Below are 27,793 nucleotides of genomic sequence, written 5' to 3'. Positions count from 1 at the left end.
ATATACCTCTACTATAAGATCATCCATAAGATCTCATCATAGGGAGTCCATCAAAGGGTGTAATGACTCGCTCACAAAAACTTGCTTCATTTATTGCTCATCACTCTTTTGTCTCTTGCTATGAGCCTACCAAGGTAGAAGAAGCTCTTCAAGATCTGGATTGGATAAATGCCATGCATGAAGAGTTGAACAACTTCACCCGCAATAAAGTTTGGACTCTTGAAGAGCGGCCAAAAGGAGCAAGAGTCATTGGAACAAAGTGGATGTTCCGCAACAAGCAAGATGATCAAGGCGTAGTTGTGAGGAACAAGACAAGACTAGTTGTAAAGAGGTTCTCTCAAGTTGAAGGATTGGATTTTGTAGAGACCTTTGCACTAGTTGCAAGACTAGAAGCCATTCGTATCCTCCTTGCATATGCATCACATCATGAAATGAAACTATATCAAATGAATGTGAAAAGTGCATTTTTTAAATGGCTTTATTAATGAACTAGTCTATGTTGATCAACCTTCCGGGTTTGAAGACCCTAGATATCCTAATCATGTTTATAGGTTGTCCAAAGCATTATATGGGCTTAAGCAAGCCACAAGAGCTTGGTATGAGCACCTTCGAGACTTTCTCATTGAGAAGGGCTTCACCATCGGGAAGGTTGACACCACACTATTCACCAAGAAGCTTGATGGGCACATCTTCATTTGTCAAGTGTATGTTGATGATATCATCTTTGGATCATCAAATGAAGATTCTTGCAAAGAGTTTGGTGAATTGATGTCAAAGGAGTTCGAGATGTCAATGATTGGAGAGCTTACATTCTTTCTTAGTTTTCAAGTCAAACAAATGAGAGAAGGGATCTTCATATCTCAAGAGAAATATATAAATGATCTTCTCAAGAGATTCAAGATGGATGAATGTAAGCCAATCAAGACACCAATGCCAACTAATGGACATCTCGACCTAGATGAGAGAGGTAACATGTGATCAAACTATCTACCGCTCTATGATTGGTAGCTTGTTATATTTAACCACATCTAGGCCTGATATCATGTTTAGTGTGTGTATGTGTGCAAGATTTCAAGCCAATCCTAAGGAAACTCATTTAATTATCATAAAAAGAATCCTTAGGTATCTTAAGCATACACCAAGCATTGGCCTTTGGTATCCTAAAGGAGCTAGATTTGAATTAATTGGCTATTTCGATTTGGATTATGCCGGGTGCAAAGTTGATAGAAAAAGCACATCCGGAGGGTGCCATTTGTTTGGTAGATCACTTGTGTCTTGGACCTCCAAGAAGCAAAATAGTGTGGCTTTGTCCACCGCCGAAGCGGAATATATTGTCGCGGGTGCTTGTTGTGTATAAATTCTGTATATGAAACAAACTTTGCTAGACTATGGTGTAGTTCTAGATAAAGTACCTCTTTTGTGCGACAATGAAAGTGTGGTAAAACTTGCAAATAATCCGGTTCAACACTCTCGCACCAAGCACATAGATATCCGCCACCACTTTCTTAGAGATCATGTTGCTAAAAATGATATATCGTTAGAAGGTGTAAGAACTGAGGATCAATTGGCGGATATCTTCACTAAACCGCTAGATGAGGTGACTTTTTGTCGATTTCGGAATGAGCTCAATGTTCTTGATTTTAGTAACTTCACTAAAAAATGAGCTTGTGTTGTCCCTTGCATTGCATTGTAATATACAACATGTTTAATTTTTTTGTAATGCATATAGGGCTTGTCTAACATGGTTAAGATAACCGCCGTAAAGCGTGTGAAGAAGCTTAACCTTGGATCAAACTTGACAAGCAACTAGATTTATCTTCAAGTATTGCATTGCATATGCATGAATGTTGTTTTATCGTTTATCTTCAATTGCCCTCTTATTGCCTATTTTCATAAAAAGAATAATAGCCTAAGGCAAAATATTTTTGAAAAACATGAGGGTTTGAGAGATGTCACTCACATCAGTCCCAATTGGTGTTTATTTGGATCTTATTGGAGTTGGGACTTGATTGAGAACAGGCAGCACGAAGGACTTTGAAGATTCGCTGGAAAAGGAGTGACCGGACGCTGCACCGGACTTTGATGTCCAGTGTTCGGTCAATTCACAGGAGGTGAACCTGCTACGAAGGAGTGACCGGACACTGGAATAGTGTTCTCCCAACGTCCGGTCAGATCGTGGCTCTATGTCCGGTCGATCGAAGATGATGACAGCTGTTTGCACTAGACTCTGGCTGCGTCCGGTCGATGTCCACCGGACGCGTCCGATCGTGATTCCAGGGGATTTGGACCTCTCTAGAATCGACTAGACACTAGGTGGCAGAGTCCGGTCGCTACCACTGGAGCGTCCGGTCAGTTGAAAACGTGCGGGATTCAATCTCTTTCCTGTTTCCTTCTCTGTCACGTTGGGGGACCCCTTTATAACCGCAAGCCGCTCGTGCGCTTTGACCTATCCCGCCGACATCGCCGCCTCGCTCCCGCGCCGCCGGCCGCCGCACCCCGCACCACCGCTCCTTGCGCCGCCCGTCGCCCCTCCACGTCGCATCGCCGCCTGCGCCACTCGCGCCTCTGTGCCCATGTTGCCGCACCGCACCGACTCCGCCGTGCTGCCCAGCTCCACACCGCCAAGAGCTCATGTTGTTCCGCAAGCTCACCGCGCCCTGCCCTAGCCACGCAGCAAGCTCCGTCGTGCCATCCTCTACCAAGCCGCCCTGCTTCCATGCCAGCACCATCGCCGAGCTCCCACTACAGCCGTGTCGCCTCGTTAGAGCCACCATCGTGCCCTAGCGCCAGCACCTTCCATGCCACAACATGCTGCACCGCCCATGCCTCTGCCTTAGCTACCGAGCTTGTGCCCTAAGTCGGTTCCTCCACATCATCTCGGTCGCCGATTTTCGTTGAGCCGGAACCCTAACCCTAGCTGATTCGGTGGTTCCTCGTGTGTCGCTTCTCATCTCTTCGGATCGCCGGTTCGTCAGGTAGCAAGCCCTCGATTCAATTTCGTACATAATTGCTTGCTTTCTTAGGGTTTCACATCTCTAGATGGATAATTAAGATTATCTATATATCCTCTATTCTATCGTGTAGCGAGTCGGTGCTGTTGAGGTCCTATTTGCAGTTGTTAGTCAACTCGGGGCTAAGCTCGTGAGTACGGATCGAGGCCAAGCCTCGGAAGTGATAGTTGACAGTTGTTTCTTGTCAGTGGTAGTTGTTCTTTTTAGATCCAACCGATGGTTCGTGTCAAGAATGTTGGAGGTGGTCCCAGTGATGAGGATCTAAGACACCCGCATCGCTTGCCTACAGATCCAAAAGGCAAGGCGACGAAGAAACTTGCAACAAAGAAGTGGAAGTATCCAGATGCAGACACATCTAGGGCAGCCACAGTTGTAGAGGCTGTAGAGCGTGCCAAGAGAGGAGGTGCTCGTAGTGGTGTTGTTATTGCAGATCAGCTCTCTCCATCTACGAGGGCCGCACTAGAGCAAGTTGAGCGCCATCATAATGGTCCAGCTGGGACTGTCATGGTTGCGGGACGACGAGTTGTCTTGGATGAGAGTCAGCCTCAGGGGGAGTCACAGCAGGAGCCACAAGCAGCAGTGCATACTCAGGAGGGACAGCAGGTCGAGGAGACAGAGCAGACACCTTATCCATAGCTTTGCCACTCTGGTCGTACCCGTGCTTCAGTCACACCGAGGGCAGATACACAGCGGAGGGGTTCTCGTCCACCGCCTAGACCATAGGGTCTGCCTCCAGTGACTCATCTAGATCTAAGGGCCGCCACGGCCAAGCTGGTGCAGTAGCTCATATTTATGGATTTTGAGCAGTGGTTTCTGCCAAGGCGAGATGAGCGTGCATCAGAGGACTTCTACACACCACTGTAGGAGGATTTCTACTATGCATATCTTAACAGTGAAGCTATTTTTAGATCTCAGAGGGTGTGCAACATAGAATCTATTGTTGTAGCAGCTAGAGAGCACATTCGCCTCTACCTATCTTACCTGCCAGGGCTGATAGATTTACTTAGACGGACAGGCTTATATGTTCCATCTTGGGTCCGTCAGTTCTATGCTTCTCTCTGGATTGACCCGCATCATAGATTCATACACTTTGCATTCAGTGGCAGAGATTATAGGCTGATGAGCACTAGGGTTAGAGAGATACTCAGGCTTCAGGAGCAGCCCGTCCGGCTACATGAGGTTTGCTATGGATAGACAGCGCCCCCCAGACATCCTCATGGTGGGATGGTGCCCCCTAATAATCTAGTTTGCCACTGCTTCACAGAGCTATTCAGCGAGGGGTCTAGCAGGACACCTAGTGATCTCACTCTCACTGCTAGAGTGCTTGATGCCATTATGAGGAGGACACTGCTTCTGAGGATGGGGTATCGCGAGGGCTTGACTCGCATACAGTTGTGGCTACTGAACTGTCTGATGCAGCAGATAGTGTTTGATATTTGGGATCTCCTTCTATCAGAGATGGAGGATACTATTGCTGAGGGGTTCAGAAGTCACCGACAGTTGCCCTATGCCCACTGGATCACATTTCTTATTCATAGGGCAGTTATAGTGAGGCCGCCTGAGATGCTAGCTGAGTAAAGTGGTGCTACGACAGAGTTCCCTGCATATAACCTGACTCAGATGATCCGCCATAGTACACCGAGTGCACCTAGCTAACCACATTGTCGTCCAGAGGTGTCAGAGACTACAGCCCAGTGGGATGATACTATCAGGGACATAGCAGCTATTGAGGAGGAGCAGTTGAATGCTCAGTAGGAGGGGATGGTCGAGAGCGACCCCAGTGACAGCTCAGATGAGGACTACCGTGATATTTCTCAGATGCCTCCTCGACGACATGATCATGAGGCCGGTAGCTCTAGTTCAGCTCTATCTGCACCGCAGACTAACCCCACTCTACTTGCCATACTTGAGCGGATGAGGCAGGATCAGGCTCGCCAGGCTCAGGAGACCGCTGCTACTTTTGCACAGTTCCAGGCTCGATAGGATGAGTTTCAGCGGCAGTAGCATGCCATACAGCAGCAACAGCAGGCCATGCATCAGCAGCAACTCCTCATGGAGCAGCAGCTCCTTGGATTTATGCAGCATGTAGTGACAGCTATTGGGGTTCCACCACCACAGCCTTCACCCTAGCTTGGTCAGCCTGCCACTACTTCTATAACTCCAACATTACAACCTAGTGGGCTTCAGAGACAGGGACAGCCACCAGCACAGTTTGCTTCACCTACAGAGTAGGTGTCCCAGTGGTTTGCTTCGCCCGTGTTAGCCCCACAGTTCACCCCTCTCTAGACGGGTTTCACACCGGCTCAAACTTCCTCGCTACTAGTGCCAGATACTTCAGTCTCCAGGAGTCTTGGAGCAACTTTCAGTGAGTTGACAGAGCATCCTACTCCATCATATTTACATGTCTCAGGTCCCTCTATAGTTGCACCTATTACCGGGACTACAGAGACGCTCCCTTCCTTAGTGGCATCATCTGAGCATCGCTTCTAGCTATAGAGGGTCAGACAGCTCAGAGCTCAGGGTCAGATGATGATGGCACTCAGTTCCAGCTTGCTCCTCGTACTTCAGCGCCCGACTCATCCACTGTAGCCCCACCGACCGACCCTTAAATTTTAGTGTTTGACGCCAAAGGGAGAGAGGGATCGAGTATGTTAGTCTTAGGGGGAGCGACATATCTAGGGGGAGCTTAGTTTACTTAGACTATATATTATAATTGGTTTTTATGTGTGATACACTATTATACATTCGTGTGTTTACTTTTATGCATCAAACTATATCTATGTGATAGTGATATCTACGTAATCGTGATATATGACATGTGTGCTCTCTACTTTGAATTATTTATATGTCATATCACTTGTGCTATGCTCATTTGCTTTGCTTCCGTGTTTCACTCCGATGCAAATGAGCTTTATTACTTGTACTCATGCTTATTTCATATCTTTTGAGTACATCATGTTGGCTTGGGTCATGTAAGTTTGCCTAACTCTTTTGTTCTTATTGTCAAAAGCTTATATGAACCAAGCATGTCAAAAACCTCAACTCTTTCACATACTCGAGGTAGTATTGTCATCAATCACCAAAAAGGAGGAGATTGAAAGCATCTATGCCCCTAGTTGGATTTTGGTAATTAATGACAATACATGATTACTATGACTAACGTGTGTTTTGTAGAGGCAATTAAGTTAGGTCACGGTAATGGAGATTGATTGGGCTATCATGGTGGTCATGCCCCTACGATGTAAATCATTTCGGTTTTCAAAGGATGAACGACAAGGTTAATGATGGACTAGTTCTAAGTGTCGATTGGAGTTAAAGAGACACTTAGAGTAGTTTAGGACTTTGTTTTTCCTTTGACAATACTATTAAGGGGGGTATAGATGGGTAGCTTGACCTAGGTGAGTCTAGTGGGTTAGGTGTGGTGCACACTAGCTAAACCTAGCACTAGGTAGCTCCTAAAAAGCCCTTAGATCCATTAGAGCAAACTTCATTCACGTATGATTGAAAGTTGGAAGTGAATGGAGGGTCAAATGCTGACCGGACGCTGGCTTCGATATGACCGGACGCTGGCGCAGAGTCCGGTCAGTTCATTTGATCAAAGTGAAGCCGTCTAGAAGTGACTGGATGCTGAGAGGTGAAGTGACCGGACGCTGAGGGCCAGCGTTCGGTCGACTCCAGTAAGGTTCTAGAGATGGAAAATCATGACCGGACGCTGGTCAGCGTCCGGTCACACTATAAACACTGGAGTTCGGGGTGAATTGACCGGCGCATCCGGTCAACATGACCGAAGCGTCCGGTCACCCCGCAGAGGCACATAACGATTGGTTTTTCAGCCCATGTTATAAATACTTCCTCTATCATGTGGGGGGGGGACTTTTGCTCATTGCATCAGCTGAGAAACACCTTTGAGAGTGCCAAGAAGAGCAAGGTCCTAGTAAGGTGATTGAGATTTGAGAATCCCAAAGAGAGCCCTCATTAGTGAGATCAAGAGTAGCCAAGTGTGCATCCACCCTTCTCATTAGGCTTGTCGTGGTCAAGTGAGAGTTCGTGCTTGTTACTCTTGGTGATCGTCATCTCCTAGATGGCTTGGTGGTGATTGAAGAGCTTGGTGATCATCTGGCAGAACTTGTGGATGACCCAACTCAAGTTGTAAGCGGTTGTGGGTGATTCACCACGACAGAGTGTCGAAGAATCAACCCGTAGAGATGACTTGATCCTTGCGCGGATCAAGGGGGAGCTACACCCTTGCGTGGGTGCTCCAACGAGGACTAGTGGGGAGTGGTGACTCTCCGATACCTCGGCAAAACATTATCATGTTCCTCCTTCTCTCTTTACTTTGAGCATTTACTTTGAGCAATTCAATTCTTATCATTTACATTCCTAGAATTGCCATGCTAGAGTAGGATTGGAACTTAGGGTGCTAAACTTTTATGTGTTAGATCAATAGAAACACTTTCTAGGCACAAGGGGTTAATTGGGCTAACCGTAGAGTTTAATTATTGCAAAGAAATTTAGAATTAGCCCAATTCACCCCCCTCTTGGGCATCTTGATCTTTTTAGTGTTCTCAAGGATGGACAATCCTTCCTCATGTCGAGTCATCTACTCACGTAGCCAAGCGTTCGACTCCTCCGTCCCAAGCATCTGCCCCTGAAGCGCGAGCACTTCCTGGTCGACCTCCGACCGGGCCTTCCGCTCTGACTCTAGAGCCTCCAGGGACCTCTGGAGCACTACCTTGGTCTTTGCTAGGGACTTTTGGAGTGTCACCTCAGTCTTCGCCTGGCGGGCCTTCACCGCATCAAGTCCCCGCTCAGCGGTAGTCGCTCGCTCTACCACGAGCAGTTCCACCGCCCGCGCTTCCGTCGCCTCGACCGCCCGATCTTGAGACTCACGGCGGGTAGACTCTAGCTGACGCTCGAGCTCGGTGACCCACCACAACACCATGGCCTCCTGCTCCATCTGAGCGTGCTCCTCCCGGAGGAAACGGGACTTGCGGCTTGACATCTCCTCTAAACCCTGCAAAGCAAGAAGCAATCATGCTGAGACAACTAGTAAAATACCAAGGAGTCAAGGACAAACACAGAAAACTTATCTCTATGACATGGGGCAGGTTGACCATAACCGCCTGATGGACGAGCTTGACCAGCTCTAAGGCCTCCTCGAGCCTAGCCCTGGTTTGGGCGAGATCGGACTCCATCACGAGTCCTCTCTCCCTAAGTATATCCTAGAGCTGCACCTCCTCCTCTTCCCGAAGGATGAACCAAACCTTCCTTGGATCGCTAGGGTAGGGCCACACCAGGTCGTGGGTCGCTAGGGTAGGGCCACACCAGGCGGGGTAGGAGCCCGATGGCCTTGACTTCTTCCATAGGGCAAAACCCCCCACCGACGCGTTCCTGGGTGGCTTCCCCTCTGACAAGGCTCGTTCGGTGAAGATCCACCGGAAGAGGTCCACGTGCGGCTCCATCCTGAGGAAGGCCTCATAGACGATGACGAAGCCAGTGACGTGCAACACTCAGTTGGATTAAGGTGTTGTAGCTCTAGGCCTCACTCATTGAGGAGCCCGCGTAGGAACCAGTGCGCGGGATACCCTAGCCCGCGCTCATGGAAGGCGAGGAAGGATGCGACCTTGTCAGCCTGAGGCCACGGAATGGCTTCCCCTGGCGCATGAGCCCTCCAGTGCGCCACCTCCTTCGGCGGGAGCAGCCCCTTCTCGGTGAAGGTGGTCAGCATCGCCTTATCCACGTTGGATGGCCTCCAGCTCGACATCATGCTTTGCACTCATGAACGGATCTATGAGTTCTCTCCCTCGCTTTACCCTCTCTTACTTAGGAACCACCGTGGCACACGAACGTGCTTGGCGAAAAGGAAGAAGGAGGAGTAGCAGTTGGAGAATAAGTGAAGGATTGGGACAAAAACCCTCTCCCTTTTCCTATTTAAAGAGGAGACACAACAGTTGGAGAAAGGCGAAGGATTGGGGCAAAAAACCCTCTCTCTTCCCCCATTCAATGCGGATGGGATACGGTGGGACGCGTCCTGACTGATGGGACACGCCCTGCCCGATGAAATGGCGCCTGGTTAGACGAGACATGGCCTAGGCATGGCCCACCACTACCGCACGCCGAGCGCGGGAAACAAGGTGCAACCGCATGCAGACAGCCCTCCGCCTCCCCAAGCTGGACTTTGAAGGGCCCAATGATGGGATCCCCATCGAGGAGAGACCAATGGGCTTCCTAAATCGATTGGACAGCTCAGGCGACTATCGAGAGATAGGTAAGGAGTAGTGGATGCTCCATGTGGGCCATGCCGTCTCTATCATGAACGACGAACACGGATCCCATTCGGACATATCCGATAAAAGACTCCCCAAAAACCCGTCACTCGAGTCATCAAGGTAACTTTATCAAACCGTCTTACTTTATTTTCTGATGCATGATCATTCATTCATCCATTCTCATACAACGCATTCACACACGCATTCATACCATCATTCATTTATCCCATACATCCAAAGCATTGCATATGCAAATTAATGCATCACAACGCTTCGTGTTGCGTCATGAGGTGGTAGTTGCTTCATTCAACATGAGCAACGAAGGATTGGGGTTCAAAGGCCAGCTCACAAAGGGCTCGAGGCCACCTCGCATCAAACAGAGCTAGAGGAGAAAACGCAGATGAGCCCCAACGGCCCTCGCCCGATCTACCTAGAAGCAGATAGGGTTATCTCAACTTTCTCGTTCGATCCTAACCTCGAGCCATGCCCACAGAATCTCCATCGAGGGGAGGCCAGTGGGCCACCTGAGTCGGTCTCTAGAACGACCCGAGCCGGGACACGGGTTAAGGAGCAGTGGAATGCCACATGAGGGCTATGTTGACCCTGTCACGAACAATGGACCTAGATTCCACTCGAACGTACCCGTTAGCGGGCTCACCGAGCGCATCACTCGAGCCATCGAGGCAAGCAACGTTAGCTCAGCCCCTCCAGTTGTGGAAACCACGGACGGGGTAACGCACGGAACTAGACCCACCCCTACCAAGCCCAAACAGGGCTCAGGGGCTTAGGTCGCCCGACACCAACTCAGGAAATCAACCGACCGCGTAGGTCATGGGTGGGACAAACACGGGCAAACACCCTGAACGACAGTCTGCGGCCCCAGGAAAGAGTACCAAGATGCTCAGCCTCCAACTGACTCACTAGTCAGACACAGGCTCGGGGGCTACACCCATTGTCAAAGCGAAAAATTCCCCCGCTGTCAAAACAAACCCCCCCAGATGATTCTACCTGAATCGCTCGGGGGCTACACACGCGGGTGCGCTCGCGCGCACCCACTGTCAAAACAAAAAAACCCAGACGATTCTACCCGAATCACCCGAGGACTCAGGGGCTCCTGTCGGGTTTATAAACCCGGGGTCCCTAATAGACCTGCTTTCTAGTAAAAGCTCAGCCTAGCAGATGACGTTGTGGACGCCGCGCAACTCCTAGGCCGGCCTAGATATCTAACGACAGGCCGTAAGAGTGATCTAGTCTCCGACCGGATCGCTTCCGACTCTGACCTGCCTCTTCGACCGGAAGTTCTAGCCAAGGAGGAATGACGTTCGCTTCTGACTCCGACCTGCGTCTCTGACTAGAAGGCCTGGCCGAGGAAGGGTGACACTCGTTTCCAACTCCGACCCGCGTCTCCGACCGGAAGACCTGGCCAAGGAAGGGCGACGCTCGCTTCTGACTCCAACCCACGTCTTCGACCGGGAATACACCAAGCCTCTGCCTGCGGCTCTTCTCCGACCGACGCGGTCGGAGCCGACTGGGAACGACCGAACGGGGACGCCCGCTCGGTGAGGACCCGAGAAATCAGGCGGAGCAGATAAGATAAGGCACACAAGTCAACCGCAATATCGAGAACCGTACCCTGCACACCTGCAGGATAGTACTGTCAAGGCATGTCAGAAGGGTACTTTACAACCTTCCAGACATGTCAAGACACGAACAGTGTTGTGGGCGCCGGCATTTGTCCTACAGTATGGTAGACGCCGACATTTGCCATACTAGAAGAGCACGATGGAACCAACCACATGCATCAGGGCGTCAACAGTATTGTAAGCGTTGACAAACCATCTCGTATCTGATAGCGTGGGCAACAAGACTAGGTAGCACACACTCCCTCTTTCTCACTTGTAAGGTTGTCCCCTTCATCTATAAAAGGGGATGCGCTCTCTCCTAAAGGAGGATAATTCGATCGATTCAACAAACAACAGACAACACACGGATCATTTCGACTCACTCTCTGCTAGCTTTAGACATCATAAAGCTACATAGAGTATACGTTCCAACACTTAGCACACGTAGGAGCTCCCGTCACTCTCGGCCCTTCGGTCTAGGATCCGACCAGACCTCTGATACCCCCATCTTAACCCCTCTCGTTTGTAACCCCATAACAAACTTCGAGCATCTAGGCTCAGGAATAAAGTCACTGACCGACTCAAACTGGACGTAGGGCATGTTGCCTAAACCAGTATAAACCCTGTGTCATTGAGTGCTAGGCCACATCCGATCACAACGTACGGTAAAACGACAAATATTTACTCGTTGGTCACTTTTCGCACCGACACTCGTGGTGCATGACCTAGGACGACACCAAGCCCGGATAGTGGCCTCGAGGAAGGGGTAAAGGAGATCTCGTCTATGGACAAAGCTAGATGAAATTGGAGACGAGACATTCAAGTGAAGGTACAAGTACAACCTAAGCAAAGACTATCGACAAGTATAGAATCAAAAGCAGAGAAGAATTTGGCAATCATATCAAGGTGCTTGAAGAGTTTACCGTAAGCCCCTAGCATAAAATAAAAAAGAAGCTGTGCAAATTTATAGCAACAATAAGGCAAATATGGATGACATGCCATCCAAGAAAAGAAAAGAAATCTTACAGATAACGGAGTAATGACCAAACAATGGAGGAACTAGGTGTTTGGTTTCAGAAACGAACCTATCCATCGCCTTCTCACTTACATTTGGAATTTGTTACATAGATGGGATGAGTCTATCCATCATGCTTGACATGCACATGATTAGTGTAAATATAAGGGGGCGAACAAGTTAACAAAACGTGAAGGGGGGATGAGACTTTATTAGAGGTAACAAATACCAGTAGAGAATCATAGAAGACGTCTTTCTAGAATAACGTGACTATACCCTTCGTGTAGTAGTTTATTGAAAGGTTCCTAGTTTATTAGCTGCAAGCACATTCGCAAAAAAAAAAAAAAGTTTCAAAACTAGTTCAGCTGAAGTCATGGTCGTCGCAAGCATATGCGACCTTTTATATTTAGGTGGTATTTGGTTGTCCCTCCTAAATTTTAGTCGCTGTCTCATCGAATGTTTGATATATGTATGAAATATTAAATATAGACTAATTACGAAACTAATTGCATAGTTTGTGACTAATTTACGAGATGAATCTTTTAAGTCTAATTAGTTTATAATTTTACAATGTAGTGCTACAGTAAACATATGCTAATGACGAATTAATTAGATTTAAAAAAATTCGTCTCGTGGAATACTGACGTATTATGTAATTTATTTTTTATTAGTATCCGAACATCTCATACAACGTCCTGCTAATATACCTTCTAAATTTTAATCACCGGATCCAACACTACCTTAGCTTCCGAAAGAAAAAATAGTGGATCGAGTAATGCAAGAGCTGGAGCGGTACACCGCGCTGACCGCACGGCACGTCGGCACGCCTCGCCCACCCGCCGGCAGGCGCGCACCGGGTCGCACCGAACGTGACACGGCTCGCCCTCCCCCCACGTCCGTCTCGGCTCGGCCGTTCCGTTCCCCTCCCATTCTTCTCCTACGCGGCCGATTGCGACCCTCGTCCTCGCCCCCCACAGCCCACACCACCGAAACTTGCCCCGCCTCCGCAGCCGCCGCTCGTCCTCCCCGCGCCGCCTCGGTCGGCGATCTCCCTGACCACGGCGATGGCCGCCGCCGCCGCCGCCGCCCTCCGCTCCTCCGCCGCACGCCGGCTCCTGCGTCTCGCCCCGGCAGCCTCGTCGGCTCTGTCCGCTGCTTCCCGGCCCATGGCCGGGGCTGCGCCGCTCTCGCGCCCCATCGCCGCGCTCTCAGGTACTCCTCCCCACGTCTCTCTGACTACTTGTTGATTTTACCGCATGTGGGTGCCTGGATCAGACTGATCTCCTTATCGGGTCCTTCCGGGTTGATTCCTGGTTAGGATCCTCCTAGTCCTAGATATGGTTGCCCTAATTACTAGGGAGATTATAACTCTAGGTTGATGCTAGTGGGGAAATTTGTTTGCAATGCTAGAAGCTATTACTCCGTAGGCAAGGGTGTTATTATGCGAGAGATTATGGTTGACTGGAAGTTGACATACTCTAGCTCAGAGTATATCAACATGAAGACAGAGAGTTGCCTGGACGTGAAATGTGTGGTCCTAGAGTGTTTCTTTCTAGGCTAATGTCTAATCAAACTTTTTAATGAACTCACTTTCTTATTTATACAACACGAGTGATGTTGCTTGGCAGCGAGGCATTTGCTTCTGTAGCAACTAGACAAAAGGTTGTCTAGCCTTTGTTTGAGTACACGGGCTTCAGGAAATCAGCAACAAAAAATCATCATTTATGTTTTTCACGCATGGGGTCAGGGGCGGCATGGGATTGTTACTGTTTAGGGTTGGCCCATCCTATGCTGATGGCTGCAAGGAGAGTTGGTTTTGAGAGAAGGTGGTTGGGAATAAGGGACATGGTTTTGAGAGAGGATGGAAGGGAATAACCGAATAAGGGACATCGTGTGTTGTTGCACACCACATTTGGGCGGTGAGGGAGGCGGTGCTTTTTATTAACCCAAACCGTTCTGTTCCAATATATTGTGTTCTTAACCATGAACTTAGGGGTACAGTCATTAACGAAAAGGGGATACAAAGGTTGCCTTTTTCCTGTTTTCCATGTTAGTTTGCAAAGAAAGTACTTGGTTGGTTAATACTAATCTTTCACTCTAATTTAATATGTGCCGGATTCTGTGAGAGAAATGGTTAAAGGGGATTCAAAGTGATTAAACTTCCTTTAACGAGATTCGATTATTTTATGTGAAATCCTTGGAGTTGTGGAATTTTTTCCTTTGATTTGTGTTTATATATTTGGGAAAGAATGCTAGAAGAGTCAATGATGCCTTATTTCTTTTCATTTTGATGTGATTCTAATATTGCACTTCACTTAAAACTCCTCATTCTTAATTAGCTTGTCCATGTTATAAACTCAGGTGGCAACAATCCTATCTCATGGAAACTGAGACGCTTCTTCAGTTCAAATGAAAAGCACTTGCCTGCAATATCTGATCCAGAGATAGAATCTGCATTTAAGGATTTGTTGGCTGCTAGTTGGAATGAACTTCCAGATTCTCTCGTAGCAGAAGCAAAGAAAGCAGTATCTAAAGCCACCGATGATAATGCTGGTCAAGAGGCTTTGAAAAATGTATTTCGTGCAGCTGAGGCGTGTGAAGAATTTAGTGGAACCTTGGTTACCCTAAGAATGGCTCTTGATGATCTTTGTGGCCTGACTGGTGAAGTCAGTACTTGTTATCTCTGTTTCCTCATGTATTTTTTTGGGGGTGCTTATATCAGTCTGATCAAGACAAAACTTTTGCAGAATGTGGGTCCCTTGCCTGGTTATATTGAAGATGCTGTTAAAGCTGCATATAATCGCTACATGACATATCTGGAGTCCTTTGGCCCTGAGGAAAATTATCTAAGAAAGAAGGTGGAGACTGAGTTGGGGACAAAAATGATACACCTCAAAATGAGATGCAGTGGCATAGGTTCTGAGTGGGGAAAGGTATTCTTCTGAATTTTACTTGTCCGGTTGTCCCTGTGGTACAGTTTTACTTCAGTGTTGTCTTATGCTGGTAGAAAATTAGAAATATGTTCCTTGATACTTTTGTGATTCTTGATGTTTGTAAAAGTTTCTCTGCTTCTAACTGTGCCATAGTTCCTTTTAAGATCATGTTCAGTTTTTGTTCCATATGCAGTGTTAGTGCATCTTTAATATAATGTTATCATGTTTATTGCTTGACTGATTTTTGTATTGTTGATTGAATTTCCCATACTTGGTCCTTTGCCTATCTGAAGAAAATCTATTAAAAACTTGAATCTGTATTTTCTGCAACCATCCATCCATCCATTATTTTGATATTTTCCATACCAGGTGGAAGCCCATGATTTCCATAAACTGGTGTTAATTGTTCAGTTGCCAGTGGGATCCTAAACCATATTGATTGTATTTCACTTGGTACAAAGAAAAAATTGGGGTAACTTGAAGGGGGTAATATGTACTTCAGGCTTCTCAAATAGTTTGCTGTAGGTGTTCATGCACTGAGTGTCATAGCAAGATCTAGCAAGGATTGTTAAATTAGTTTGTCATGTATGTCATAGAACTCAGGGTACCTGTCGGGGACCAATACTAGGGTACCCAAAGAGGAGCTAATAACCATCAACATTGATTCATCCGAGCAGTCAAGAGCGCGACTACAGCTCCACCCGACCCCAAGGCCGCAACCTCCGCCTCGCCCGACCTCTAGGCTCGCTCGACTCCGAGGCCACGGGCTCCGCCTCGCCTGACCCCGAGGCCATGGGCTCCGCCTCGCCTGACCCTGGGGTTTGTGCTCCGCCTCACCCGACCTCTGGGACCGGGCTCCGCCTCGCCCGAACCCGAGGCCGCGGGCTCTGTCTCGCCCGACGGGGATCCATACCACCGCCAACCACTCCAGGTCCAAACGTATGGGCCTGGGTCAAAACTCTGACACCAAGGAAGAGACCGGCACGCCCCGATGTAACCCGTGGCCATGACGGGCCATACCTGAGGATTCACATCAAGAACAGCGTCGGACGTACCGGTGTTGTTCTGCCTAACCCCCGAACGAACGCTGACAGGCGCGTCAGCTCACCACGACGACGTCCGCTGCGACGGAATGGAACGCCATGACCGGCAGACGACGCCTGCGCATGGTGCCAGTAACGGACAGGGCCGCGACGCGGAGCTGTCCTTGTTGACATCTACAGGGTCGGTGGGACCCGCATGAAGGATAAGAAGGACCCGGCGATCCTGAAGGACTTCTTCTCTCTCTCGTTCTTCTCTTTTCCTCCACTGTAACATGTGCTTTCCCTTGGCCTATAAAAGGGAAAGCAAGGCATCCTCACTCGGGGCCGATCCGATTAAAACCGATCAATTGAGATCGACACAAGAAGCATGACACGAGCACTCGGCTGAGCAGCAATCAAGCTCTCAGCACCCGTTCACTCCCTTCACCAGAGACTTGGGATCCTTTTCCTCTCTCGTCCGTTTGTACCCTCTACTATAAACTTTCAGTGCTAGTAACACGAGCAGCAGCGATGAACTGGACGTAGGGACTTTCTGCCCGAACTAGTATAACCTCGTGTCCTCTAAGCACACCATTCGAGCCAGACGCGCAATAATACAAATTTACTCGTCGGTGGTAACTCGAGACACCGACAGGACCGGAATTGCATCCAATTTCACTTTGTGTGAAATCTGAAGTACCAAATATAGCTCCCCTTCTGTCTGTGGCGAGTTGACAGTGTTACCACCGCGGACAAGCTCCTCTCTGCGGGTAGGATTTTGAGAAAAAGTGTATCGGACATTTTGGAATTGGTGATATGTGAGTTAGACTTTGCTTTATTGGTTCAGGGTAATTTTGTTATTTTCAAATTGGTAAATGTTTTCCCATTTCTCCTACTTTCACCATAAACCAGCAAAACAAACATGCATTCGGGCTGATTCCTGGCCAATATTGTCTGGTCTTCCTCCATGATCTTTTGCTCACGGCATTACTAGCAGGCAAGCGGCTTTATAAGAATCACATGGTTGTGCTTTTTCAAACACCTCGTGCACATAATGATAGTGTACCATTTATGGGGAAAGGATGTTCTGGTCCCATGTCGTTATTGCTATGAAAATGTACCTTCTCCTTTAGTTTTTTTTTCATCGGATTATTTTCTGATGATGAAAATGAATTATGTCCTGCTCAACCTCATAGCATGTATGGAATTATGTTCTCAGTTCGATACACATCGAGCCTGCTTGTTGTGTCAGGACTGAAGCTAGTGAAATAACATATATATTTAGGACTCCTTACTCATAATTTAACTGTTCTACGTGCAGATCTCCCTGATTGGCACCTCAGGGATCTCAGGTTCCTATGTTGAGCTAAGGGCTTGATGAGAAGTCTGCAGATCAGAACCATGGAAATCATCGATGGGCTGATGAAATCTGTAGATCAGAATGTCTTTCTGCATTTTCCTTTCTCCTTTGTAGCTAGCATGGCAATAAAAATATGATCATCAAATAGCTGTGCATTTGAAGTAACTCCAGATACTCCCGTCCTTGTGTCTGTAATAAGAACGTGTTTCATGTGCGTGAAACCTGTCAATTCTGTTAATTTTTGACATGCACCTGACTTCTTGTTCAACTGGTGTGAATGGAATACTTTGTTCATGATCATATGCCTTCGCTCGCAACTCAACTTCCTTAAGCATTGCAAAAAATACAGTGATCTGCCATTTTTTGATGCAAGGGTTTAACAATCTCAATCAACGCCCCGGTCAGAGAGGCGTTGAAAAGGATGAAAGGAGGTAAGGCAATGGGACCGGATGGTATCCCAATCGAGGTGTGGAGATGCCTCGGGGACATAGCTGTAGTATGGTTAACCAAGCTGTTCAACCATATTTTTCGATCGAACAAGATGCTTGATGAGTGGAGAAGTATATTGGTACCGATCTACAAGAATAAAGGGGATATTCAAAGTTGTACAAATTACCGGAGAATTAAGTTGATGAGCCATACTATGAAGCTATGAGAGAGAGTTATCGAGCACCGCTTGAGAGCAATAACGCGGGTCTCTATGAACCAATTTGGTTTCATGCCCGGAAGGTCAACCATGGAAGTCATTTTCTTAATAAGACAAGTTATGGAGCGGTACAAGGAGAAGAAGAAGGACCTACACATGGTTTTTATTGACTTGGAGAAGGCTTATGATAAAATACCAAGGAATGTTATGTGGTGGGCTTTGGACAAACATAAAGTCCCAACGAAGTACGTCGGGCTCATTAAGGACATGTACAGCAATGTTGTGACTATAGTTCGAACAAGTGATGGAGATACGGATGACTTCCCGATTAGGATAGGACTATATCAAGGATCAGCTTTGAGCCCTTATTTGTTTGCTTTAGTGATGGATGAGGTCACAAGGGACATATAAGGGGACATCCCTTGGTGTATGCTTTTCGCGGACGATGTAGTGCTAGTTGATGAAAGCCGGACAGGAGTGAATCAGAAACTGGAGTTATGGCGGGAGACTTTGGAGTCCAAAGGTTTTAGACTTAGTAGAACTAAAACTGAGTATATGAGATGTGACTTCGGCACTACTACTCGGGAGGAGGAAGATGTTAGTTTGGAATGTTAAGTAGTGACTAGGAAGGATACATTTTGATATTTAGGATCAATGCTACAGAGGGACGGGAATATTGATGAAGATGTTAGCCATAGAATCAAAGCAGGGTGGATGAAGTGGCGGCAAGCGTCTGGTGTCCTATGTGACAAAAGGGTACCACAGAAGCTAAAAAGCAAGTTTTATAGGACGGCGATTAGACCTGCTATGTTGTATGGTGCAGAATGTTGGCCTACGAAAAGACGACATATTCAACAGCTAAGTGTCGCGGAAATGCGTATGTTGCGTTGGATTTGCGGTCATACAAGAAGGGATCGAGTTCGGAACGATGATATACGTGAGAGATTAGGGGTAGCGCCAATTGAAGAAAAGCTTGTCCAACACCGGTTGAGATGGTTTGGACATGTGCAACGGAGACCTCCAGATGCACTGGTGCGTAGTGGAATCCTAAGTCAGGATAGTAACGTGAAGAGAGGCAGAGGAAGACCGAAGTTGACTTGGGTAGATGCAATAAAAGGAGACTTGAAAGGATGGAATATACCCAAAGACTTAGCCATAGATAGGAGTGCTTGGAAGACAGCTATTCACGTGCCTGAACCTTGATTGCTTCTGTTGGGTTTCAACTCTAGCCTATCCCAACTTGTTTGGGACTTAAAGGCTTTGTTGTTGTTGTTGTGGTTTAACAATCTCAATATGTGATTGCTATTCACTAAGTAGTGGATTGTAGCATGTTAAATCATCACTTAAAATACAAAATGTGTTATATATAATTAAAATGATGTGAAAAATGAGATTTAATGTTTACTTATTGTAATAATAATCTGAGTTTCATTTGACCTTTTGTTTAAATTCCAAGATCCACAATAAATGTTAGACATAATAAAGGATTAACTAATTATTTATTCAGCTAAAATAAATCTACTTGTTATGAGGTTGAGAAAGGTGAAAAAACGAGCCATACGGAGTTGCAACGTACACGGGATCGTCAGGTCAGACCACGAAATGTGTGGTGCATACAAGGGAGACAACTATGCTATAGACAATTAGACATAGATTGTTTGCCATATACAAAAAAAAAATTTGTTCATTTTAATACTAGGTTTAGATATAGATTGTACTCCCTCCGCTCTGAAATAGTGTGTTATTACTTCTAAGATGCATTTTATGTGGTGCCCATGTTCATATTTGACAAAGTTTATTAAAAAGAAAACTATAATTTGAGGATAAACTTCTTAATTGGGTTTATTCTATGGGTACATATGTCATTTGAGGGTTCTTCTAAGTTGTCCTAAAATTTCTAGAATATGTTTTATTACAGAAACAGAGGGATCCGTTTTTTTTAAGTGCCACATTTGGTTTGTCCTATGTCAAACATTGCAATCTTTGACCAACCATTTTTAAAAATCCTTATAGTTTCACAATATATGAATTATATATTATGATAGTATTTCTCATAATAAACCTAAAAATACAAATCTTATTGCATGAAACTATATAAATTTTTTAAAATCAATGGTCAAAGATACACATGTTTGACTTAGGACAAACCAAATGTGACACTTAAAAAAAGGGAGGGAGTATGTCATAAATATTAGGGAAATTATTTGTTCATTGACAAGGAGCCTTCTCACAGTAAGTGACAAGGCAGGTGGCATATAAAGGGAGACAGCTAATAAGTGGCCTGAAATTATTTGCTACGGTTTATAAAACCCTTAAAAAGAAAAGCTCACTGATTTCTATTTTACACAGTGTATCACCAGTACAAGTATACAACATTGGCCAGCTGGTATTTTGCTTACAACCATCTACCTACGTATCTCCTCACAAACATCTACAACATGAGGCCGAAGCAATCCAAGAGGAACACGTGACATGAGCAGCAATCTTCAAGCGGTTGGCCTGCAATAACAGCATTTGATTTGATCTGAGCCTACATGACCTTCTCTGACTTTGTGACTGATGGGGCTCATGATGTTTGAGGTAATGGCGATGCTGCTCGTGACCACTGCCAGAATGATCATCGTTGCCGCCAATGCCTTGCCCTTGCGCTTCGTTATTCCATGAACATCCCTGCAGAAAAATCGAGTGTTAGATTCTAAGCTAACATAGCATTAGTTGACAATAGCATCTTTTTTTTTCAATCAGGGTAACAATAGTTCATATAGCACAGCTTCTAACTAAGGAGTAGTTCATATACTTCAGGTTTTGATTGCTATGTATCTGTGAGAATGTGGAGTAGGACAACGTAGGTTTGGCACAGTTTTGGCATATTGGTGCTTTACCCTATACATATGCACCACCTGGCTGTCCACTTGGAGTACATTTTCAAGAATTTCCTCGAACATGAATATGATGCCCTTTCTGATCATATTGACCTTGCTACGGGCAAACAGGGTTGCTTTTACGAAATCAATTGCCTGATACTATTTTTAGTCACACAACAAATAAAAGCATGCTGCCTTACTGTCTTATGTATTGTATTAGAAAAATCAGTTCCGGTTCATATGTTTGCAATACTTGTTGCTTACCATTACTTTCTTGCTTATTGCATCATGCGGAAAATGACCGATTGCGCCTCTGAACATTAAACTCGACATCAATTAGGTCAGTTATACCAGCTTTGATCTTCTGACCTACTCGGACAGGACCCACACCTTCAGGAGTACCTGTAGAGGAACTAATGAATAACCCACAGAAAGACCTCAGATGCACAAAAACAAGCTGAGCATAGAGAAAATGTCACTACCTGTTAGTATCACATCACCCTCCATTAATGTCATGATGGAACTGATATAGCTGATCAGAAAAGGAATCTTGAATATCATGTCACTTGTGGATCCTTTCTGTCTTAGTTCATCATCTACCTGGATACAGTTGGTAGTCAATTGTACACCATATGCTCTATCACTTCAGGCAACATTAAAGAAATTCAGTACATATTTGCAGAAATACCTTTAGCCAGAGCTCGAGATCGTCGGGATTAGTGACAGCCGATTTTGGAACCTGATTGGTGGAGAAATTATCATTAGCTGAAGTCAAAACATGGTGTGTCATACTAATGGGATTACACATTTCATGTCACTAGATGGCTGCGGAGAACACGGAAAGCGACAAAGATGAGGTGTCGCTTATCTAACAACCCTTCTGCAATCTGCACAGACTAATATTTCTACGCTAACTAACTTCAATCGCTGCTGCCTGGTGGCGTAAGGGTCACAGTGCTGAAAGCGTTGGCGAGGGAGTGTGGATCCCAAGGTGCCCATGCAGGAGGGGGTGCCTGAACCGGTGCCTGGGAGTACAGACCAGGGCCCGATGTGGAGTATGGTGGAGGAGCCGGAGCCATAGCAGCCATCAGAGCTTGCTGTTGGTGTGGAGGGAAGCCGGCGCGAGGCGGTGGAGCACGAGGACCGCCTGGGTTGGAGCCGGGCCACATATGAATGGACCCAGTCCATGGATTGAACACGGAGGGCCATGGCGAGCCTCCAGAGCTGCCTTGGCCACCTCCAGAGCCGCCTTGGCCACGCCCACCGCGGCGACGACGCCCACGTCCGCTGCCAGAAGGGGCGCCCCCAGTAGAGGGAGATCCCTGAGGGGGGCGCGGTGGCGCAGGAAGTGGAGGCGCAGGGGGCTTGCTGGTTGGTGTAGCGAGAGGCGCCGAGGGAGGAGCCATAGGCTGCTCCATGTTGAGCTCAGCAAGGCGCAGGTCTGCGCGAACGTCGCTGAAGGAAGGAAACGGCTTCTGGCGAGTGATCAGCTGTGCCATGAACTGAAACCGTTCGTTGAGGCCGCGCAGGACGTTCAGGACGAGCGTACGGTCACTGATGGGCTCGCCAAGATCAGCAAGGGCATCAGCCTTGGTCTTCATCTGGCGGCAGTAGTCGTCGATGGAGAGGGCGCCTTGAGAGAGGTTGCGAAATTCAGCATCAAGAAGGAGTGCCCGGGATTCGCGATTTCCCAGGAACTGATTCTCGACCCCGAGCCAAGCCGCCCGGGCAGTGGTGCCAGCGTGCTCGTGGACGATGTCCAGAAGGTCGGGGGAGATGGTGTTGAAAATCCAGGAGACGACCACGCAGTCCATGCGAGACCATGCCGGATCGTCGGGGCGGGCGTCATCGCTGAGGACATGGTCCCTCAGGGAGAACCGCCCGAGGGTGAGGAGGAAGTAGCCGCGCCACTTGGAGTAGTTCGATGACGACTGGAGTTCGAGGACGATGGGGATCAGGTGCTTGATGTTCTGGACAGCAGCCGCCTGGCTGTGGAGATGAGCAATGGCTGCGGCTTCAGAGTGGGCGTCATCGGTGCGAACATCGTCGTCCTTGAGCAGCTCCGCGCGAAAACGATGGCGGAGGACGGCAGCCTGCTGCTCCAGGGCGTCCGCCTGCGCGCGCTCTTGGTCAAGAGCAGCGGCGGCAGTGCGAACGCGCTCCTGGGCGGCGGCGGCAGACTTCAGGAGGTCGGCCTCCTGTTGGAGCTGCTGGCTGCGCTCGGCGTTGGAGGAGCGGATGGAGATGGCCTGGGCCTCCAGCAGCTCGGCGGCGGAGGTAGCTTCATCACGAAGCTTGGCCGCAGCAGCTGTGGCCGAGAGACCGGTGGCCATGGGCGCAGGAACAGCGGGCGCAGCGGCCTGGGGGCGCGCGCGCGGCTGGGGAAGAGGGGCGGAAGCGGCACAGGACTCAAAAGTCTCGTGATACCATGATAGAAGCCTAACAGGCTGAGATATTATTCATTAGAGGGCTGAGTTACAAGAGGGTTACATATATAGCCTAGGATACAGAGGTGCCCAAAGGGCCAGACCCGAAGGGGCCAGTTTAGACTAGAGGAGCCCAAAGGGCCAAGCCAGCCTGGAGGAGGTGGCGCATTCATATGTAGAGTAGAAGCATTCACATAGAAACTAGATATTCTAACAATGGCATTGATTCATTGAGGTGTAATTATAACAAGCAAACACAAATAAATAAAATATACTGTCCTGAGCCACCTAACAACTCCAAGCGCATGAAGAAACATCATTGCTTACTACTGCACTAATTGGAGTGAAGGTGTCTTGTCCTTTAGCCAAAGTCCATGGAAGGCCTGCAGACTGCAAAGTCCATGAAAAGCATCAAGAGGTTGAGTCTACTTAAGGTCTTGGCAGCCAATTGATGCTACCAGATTTGTACAACAAAATATATTTAAAAAAACATTATGTGAAACAAAATAGATTGGATGGATGAAGACAGTAACTAGCTCGACTAAAAGCATCTGAATCTTTGCTGTTCATCAATAGATATGATCATGGAGAAGATCCACTAATGAGACTAAATTGCAAAGTTAGTTACTGAATTTACTTATGTAAATTGAATGTTTTTATGATCATACCTAAGATTCAACAACCACTAGGGATGACAGATGACACTACTACATCAGTAATTGAACAAGTAGTACTGAGGCTCAGAAAAACTACAGAAGGTAGAACTCACCTTAGCAACAGATTGAAGGTCCCTTGCTGTCATGTCCAAAGCAAGTGCATAACCTGGAAAATTCAATGACGCAAGCAGCTATCACATATTTAGTTTGTCGCCAACGAATGCTTTAAACTGCTCAATTCAGAAAGCATAAAAAGAATGAGGTAAGCACAAAGGAGACTAGATATTGTAAGCTTTTAACTCAAGTTCACTAATGATGAAGAGAACAGAATACAAATAGTCATCAATCAGGCCAAAAAAACAACAAATCCACAATTGTACAAGAAAACATAGTTGAACTCACGAGTTTTGTATTTCTATATTCCATGAAACATACTTTTGTATTCCTGCCTATGCAATAACCATCATCAAATGAGAACGAGCTTGCCTTGGAAATTCTAGCTTTTAAATTGCTCGCTTGCACTTTCCATCAAGCTTGTCAAGAAGCTAGAATTGCTAAAATCCATCTGTTTCTAGCTTCCATCACACACCGTCACTCCTCGTGACAATAAAGCAGTAAGGCCAAAATAACTCTCAATGATCCTAAATAGTTTCCAGAGCATGAACATATCCTAGAATCCTAATGGACCTTTCTGAAAAATGAAACCATAGGTTTTTTTTAGTACACTTTGGCACTTTGCAAACACACGAACTTTTCTCTATAAACGAGAATACAAAGCCTTACTATCTCACGAAGGGTTCGTCGTTAATTATCTCAGGTCGTAACATTTCAATGAGAACACAGAGCATGAACATATCTCAGGAAGGCTCCATCGTTGTGACGCAATTCTCAAATTACCTCCGACGTAGTCCATGGCGGACGCCTCAGGAATGTCGCGCCCGCGCCGGGAGATGACGACGGCGAGCTCAACCTCGTGGTGTAGCGACTCGAGCGGCTCCGGGATCTCGACAGAGGCGGTGTCCACGCCAGCGTGGAGGAACGACGAGGTCGGCTTCAGGAACAGGACGGGCTCCTGCAACACACCCAAAGTCCCAAACACACGCGAGATCAATCCAGACTCACACCCAAACACACGCGAGATCAGAGATCAATCCAGACTAACACCCAAACACACGTGAGATCAATCCAGACTCCAGAGGCAGCGCGGGAAGGAGGGGGGAGGGAAGTTGGAAGCGCGGCAGCCGGCAGCGTTTTGGGATCGAGGATGGGAGGCGCGCGGAGCGCACCTTGGGGACCGGGTTGTTGAGCTCCTTGGCGTGGGCGATGTAGTTGCGCCCAACCCCGATGATCTTCGTGCTCGCCACGAGCAGACTCTGCGCCGCCGCAGCCGAAGCCATGGCCGGCAGGCTTGGTGGACCGGAGGTGTCGAGGAGAGAGTGAAGGTGACGGAGAAACAAATTGGTTGCTTCTGAGTTCTGACTTCTGAATAACGACTCGCAGTATTGACTTCGGCCTTTCAGCTTTAAATGGGCCCTTTTTATTTCTAGATAAAAATGGGCTTTTTGTTACTCATCAGCAGCGACCTTGCCTTCTGCGTCAGCACTAGGTCTCTAGTCAGCACTCAGCAGAGTCCTTGGCCTCATCAGTAGCAGTATTACCAGCCTTGTCAAGTTGTCATCGTCCGCATCATCCTCGTCCTCCAGGCAGGCACAAGCAACCCAAAGCTTACATCTGCATCAATGTCGTCGTCGTCATTAGTGCTTGCAGATTCCTGGCAAAAGAGGAACATGAACATTGCAAATACTGAACTGAATAGTAGTATGATTTTGTTTCGAAAGAGAGGGCTTATGCTACGCTACGCATGAGTACACTAACACTTCTCTAAAAAGAACAGGGATGGCATTGCACAAAGGATAGTGTGTAATTCTGTATACCTCCTCAACAGCCTGTTCGTTTATTGGTTTCAGTCAGGGCTTATCAGCCAGCCAACAATATTTTTCTCTCACAATAAATCAACACCAGCTGAGCTTATCAGCCAGAAACTAACCAGCGAACAGGCCGCAAGCCTCTTTTTTTTCTCAGCCTCGTCAAAAGCAGCCTTGTCAGCCTGAAACATATCTTTATTTTAGTTGTTGCAATTAAGAGTGTAGAGTACAAAACAGTAACCCTATAATCCTATATAGACAGGACGATACTTCTTGGCGTACTCAGGGTCGTCGGTAATCAGAATGTTGTGGATCAAAGTTCCTGATTTAACCTAGTTTTGTTTGGTTGGCTAGCCGGCTAACCCCATGCTACTTTTTCACCAATGAAGTCAAAATTCAGTAGTGATAACAAAAGTTATCAGCCGGACAGCGGACAGTGCTTTGTATCACAGAGACTCTGACTGACCACAGATTACCGAGTTCCCGAATCAGTGGAGACTTGTTGACAGAGACCTGAGAGGCTGAGGCATGCAGGATGAATCAGTGTAGACTTCTGAGTAGTTTCACAAAGATCTGCAGAAAGCTTACTGGCAAAGACATCACAGCACAAACTAGTATTCGCTACACGATCATTTATCTAGTTATCTATCTGCATATGCCAACTCAATTGGTCGGCATACTTTTACTTTTTTTATTATTCCCCTTCATGATGAAGATTAAAGTGCACTCACAATCAATTAGAATAAGTACACCATGATGCTAACTTGACCACTTTTTTCCCGAGTTCATGCACACATACATGATGCTATTGACCATTTATTTTTCTGTATCATGTACTAAAAGAAAACTGAAGAAACACGATTGCTTTTGTTTCATGATTACAGTAACATTTTTTATCCTTTAGCCAACTAACATTGATAGTAAACGTAGTCTACTAAACTTAACATTCTTCTAGAGGTTGTAGTCTAAACTCGGTGTACACAGCTCTGTTTTTTATTTTAAAAAATGTCTTGTGGAATTCTTGCCAGCAGCATTAGCGCCAAAAGTAGGATTGTCGAAGAGAGGAAATAACAGAAGTATTCAGGTTCCCTTGTGCCTTTGGTTTGCAGAGGTGAAGAAGCCCTCCGCTCCGGACATGGCGTCTTCTGAGTTCTGACTCATCGGGGCTCCGCCGCAACGCCGCCCGCCACGGCGCTGGACAGGGTGCCGGTGTGGGCGCCGCCTTGGGCCGGACAATCTCACTGCCGAAAAAAAAATCCACATTACCTCACTCAACTTTCACGGAAGTACGTTTTTCCTTTCGAAACTCTAAAATGGACAAAACATCTCCCTCAACTTTTAAAATCGTTCATCTTATCTCCCTGACCCGGTTACGAGCAGTTTTGAAGGCAGTTTTGTCTTTTTCTTTTTATTTATTTCGGCTGAATCTTTGACAAATCATATTAAATCATAAAAAAATCATAAAATAGAAAATCTAATTTTATTGAACTCCACATGAGTAGATCTACACAGTAAACATATAATATGGTATGCTTTAGTACAAAGTTTTTGGTGTGGCTTTAGATCTATGATTTTCTGTAATTAATTGGAATAATTTATAGCTGCAGTTTCTATGGTTTAATTGTAATGAAATTTTTATGATGAGCTAATTATTGTATGATTAAACTGTAGTAAAAAATTCATACTCATTGGATCATGTATAGCTTAGGTATAGATTTATTTATATTTAACAAGCATAAACCTAAATAAAATCTATAACTAAAGTATACATGATCCAATGAGTATAAAATTTTTACTACAGTTTAAACATACAATAATTAGCCCACCATAAAAATTTCACCACAATTGGACTATAGAAACTGCAGTATGAATTATTTCATTTAATTACAGAAAAGCATAGATCTAAAGTTACAGTAAAAAATTTGTGTTAAAGCATACCATATTATATATTCACGGTGTAGATCTACTCATGTGGAGTCCAAAAAATTAGATTTTCGTTTTTCTGTGATTTACTATGATTTTTTCAAAGATTCAGCCAAAATAA

General features: G+C 46.5%; 2 protein-coding genes across 2 annotated transcripts; one reads left to right on the top strand and one right to left on the bottom strand.

The window, feature by feature from the left end:
- The first annotated feature begins 12,837 nt into the window (after nt 1-12,837).
- Nucleotides 12,838-17,532, top strand: LOC136472660 (succinate dehydrogenase subunit 5, mitochondrial-like). The gene is made up of 4 exons (XM_066470371.1): nt 12,838-13,129; nt 14,279-14,583; nt 14,665-14,850; nt 17,194-17,532. Exons 1-4 carry the CDS (start codon nt 12,982-12,984, stop codon nt 17,248-17,250), a joined length of 696 nt encoding a protein of 231 aa, XP_066326468.1. The 5' UTR covers nt 12,838-12,981; the 3' UTR covers nt 17,251-17,532.
- A 2,506-nt stretch (nt 17,533-20,038) lies between these two features.
- On the bottom strand, nt 20,039-25,315 carry LOC136540764 (probable acylpyruvase FAHD2, mitochondrial). The gene is made up of 8 exons (XM_066532814.1): nt 25,111-25,315; nt 24,722-24,896; nt 23,938-23,990; nt 23,496-23,558; nt 21,431-21,481; nt 21,225-21,342; nt 21,007-21,144; nt 20,039-20,548 (listed from the first exon to the last, which is right to left on the bottom strand). Exons 1-7 carry the CDS (start codon nt 25,219-25,221, stop codon nt 21,029-21,031), a joined length of 687 nt encoding a protein of 228 aa, XP_066388911.1. The 5' UTR covers nt 25,222-25,315; the 3' UTR covers nt 20,039-20,548; nt 21,007-21,028.
- Nucleotides 25,316-27,793: the final 2,478 nt, after the last annotated feature.

This window comes from Miscanthus floridulus, chromosome 1 (genome assembly GCF_019320115.1).
Source record: "Miscanthus floridulus cultivar M001 chromosome 1, ASM1932011v1, whole genome shotgun sequence".
Lineage (NCBI taxonomy): Eukaryota > Viridiplantae > Streptophyta > Magnoliopsida > Poales > Poaceae > Miscanthus > Miscanthus floridulus.
This window is presented reverse-complemented; position numbering and strand designations above follow the sequence as displayed.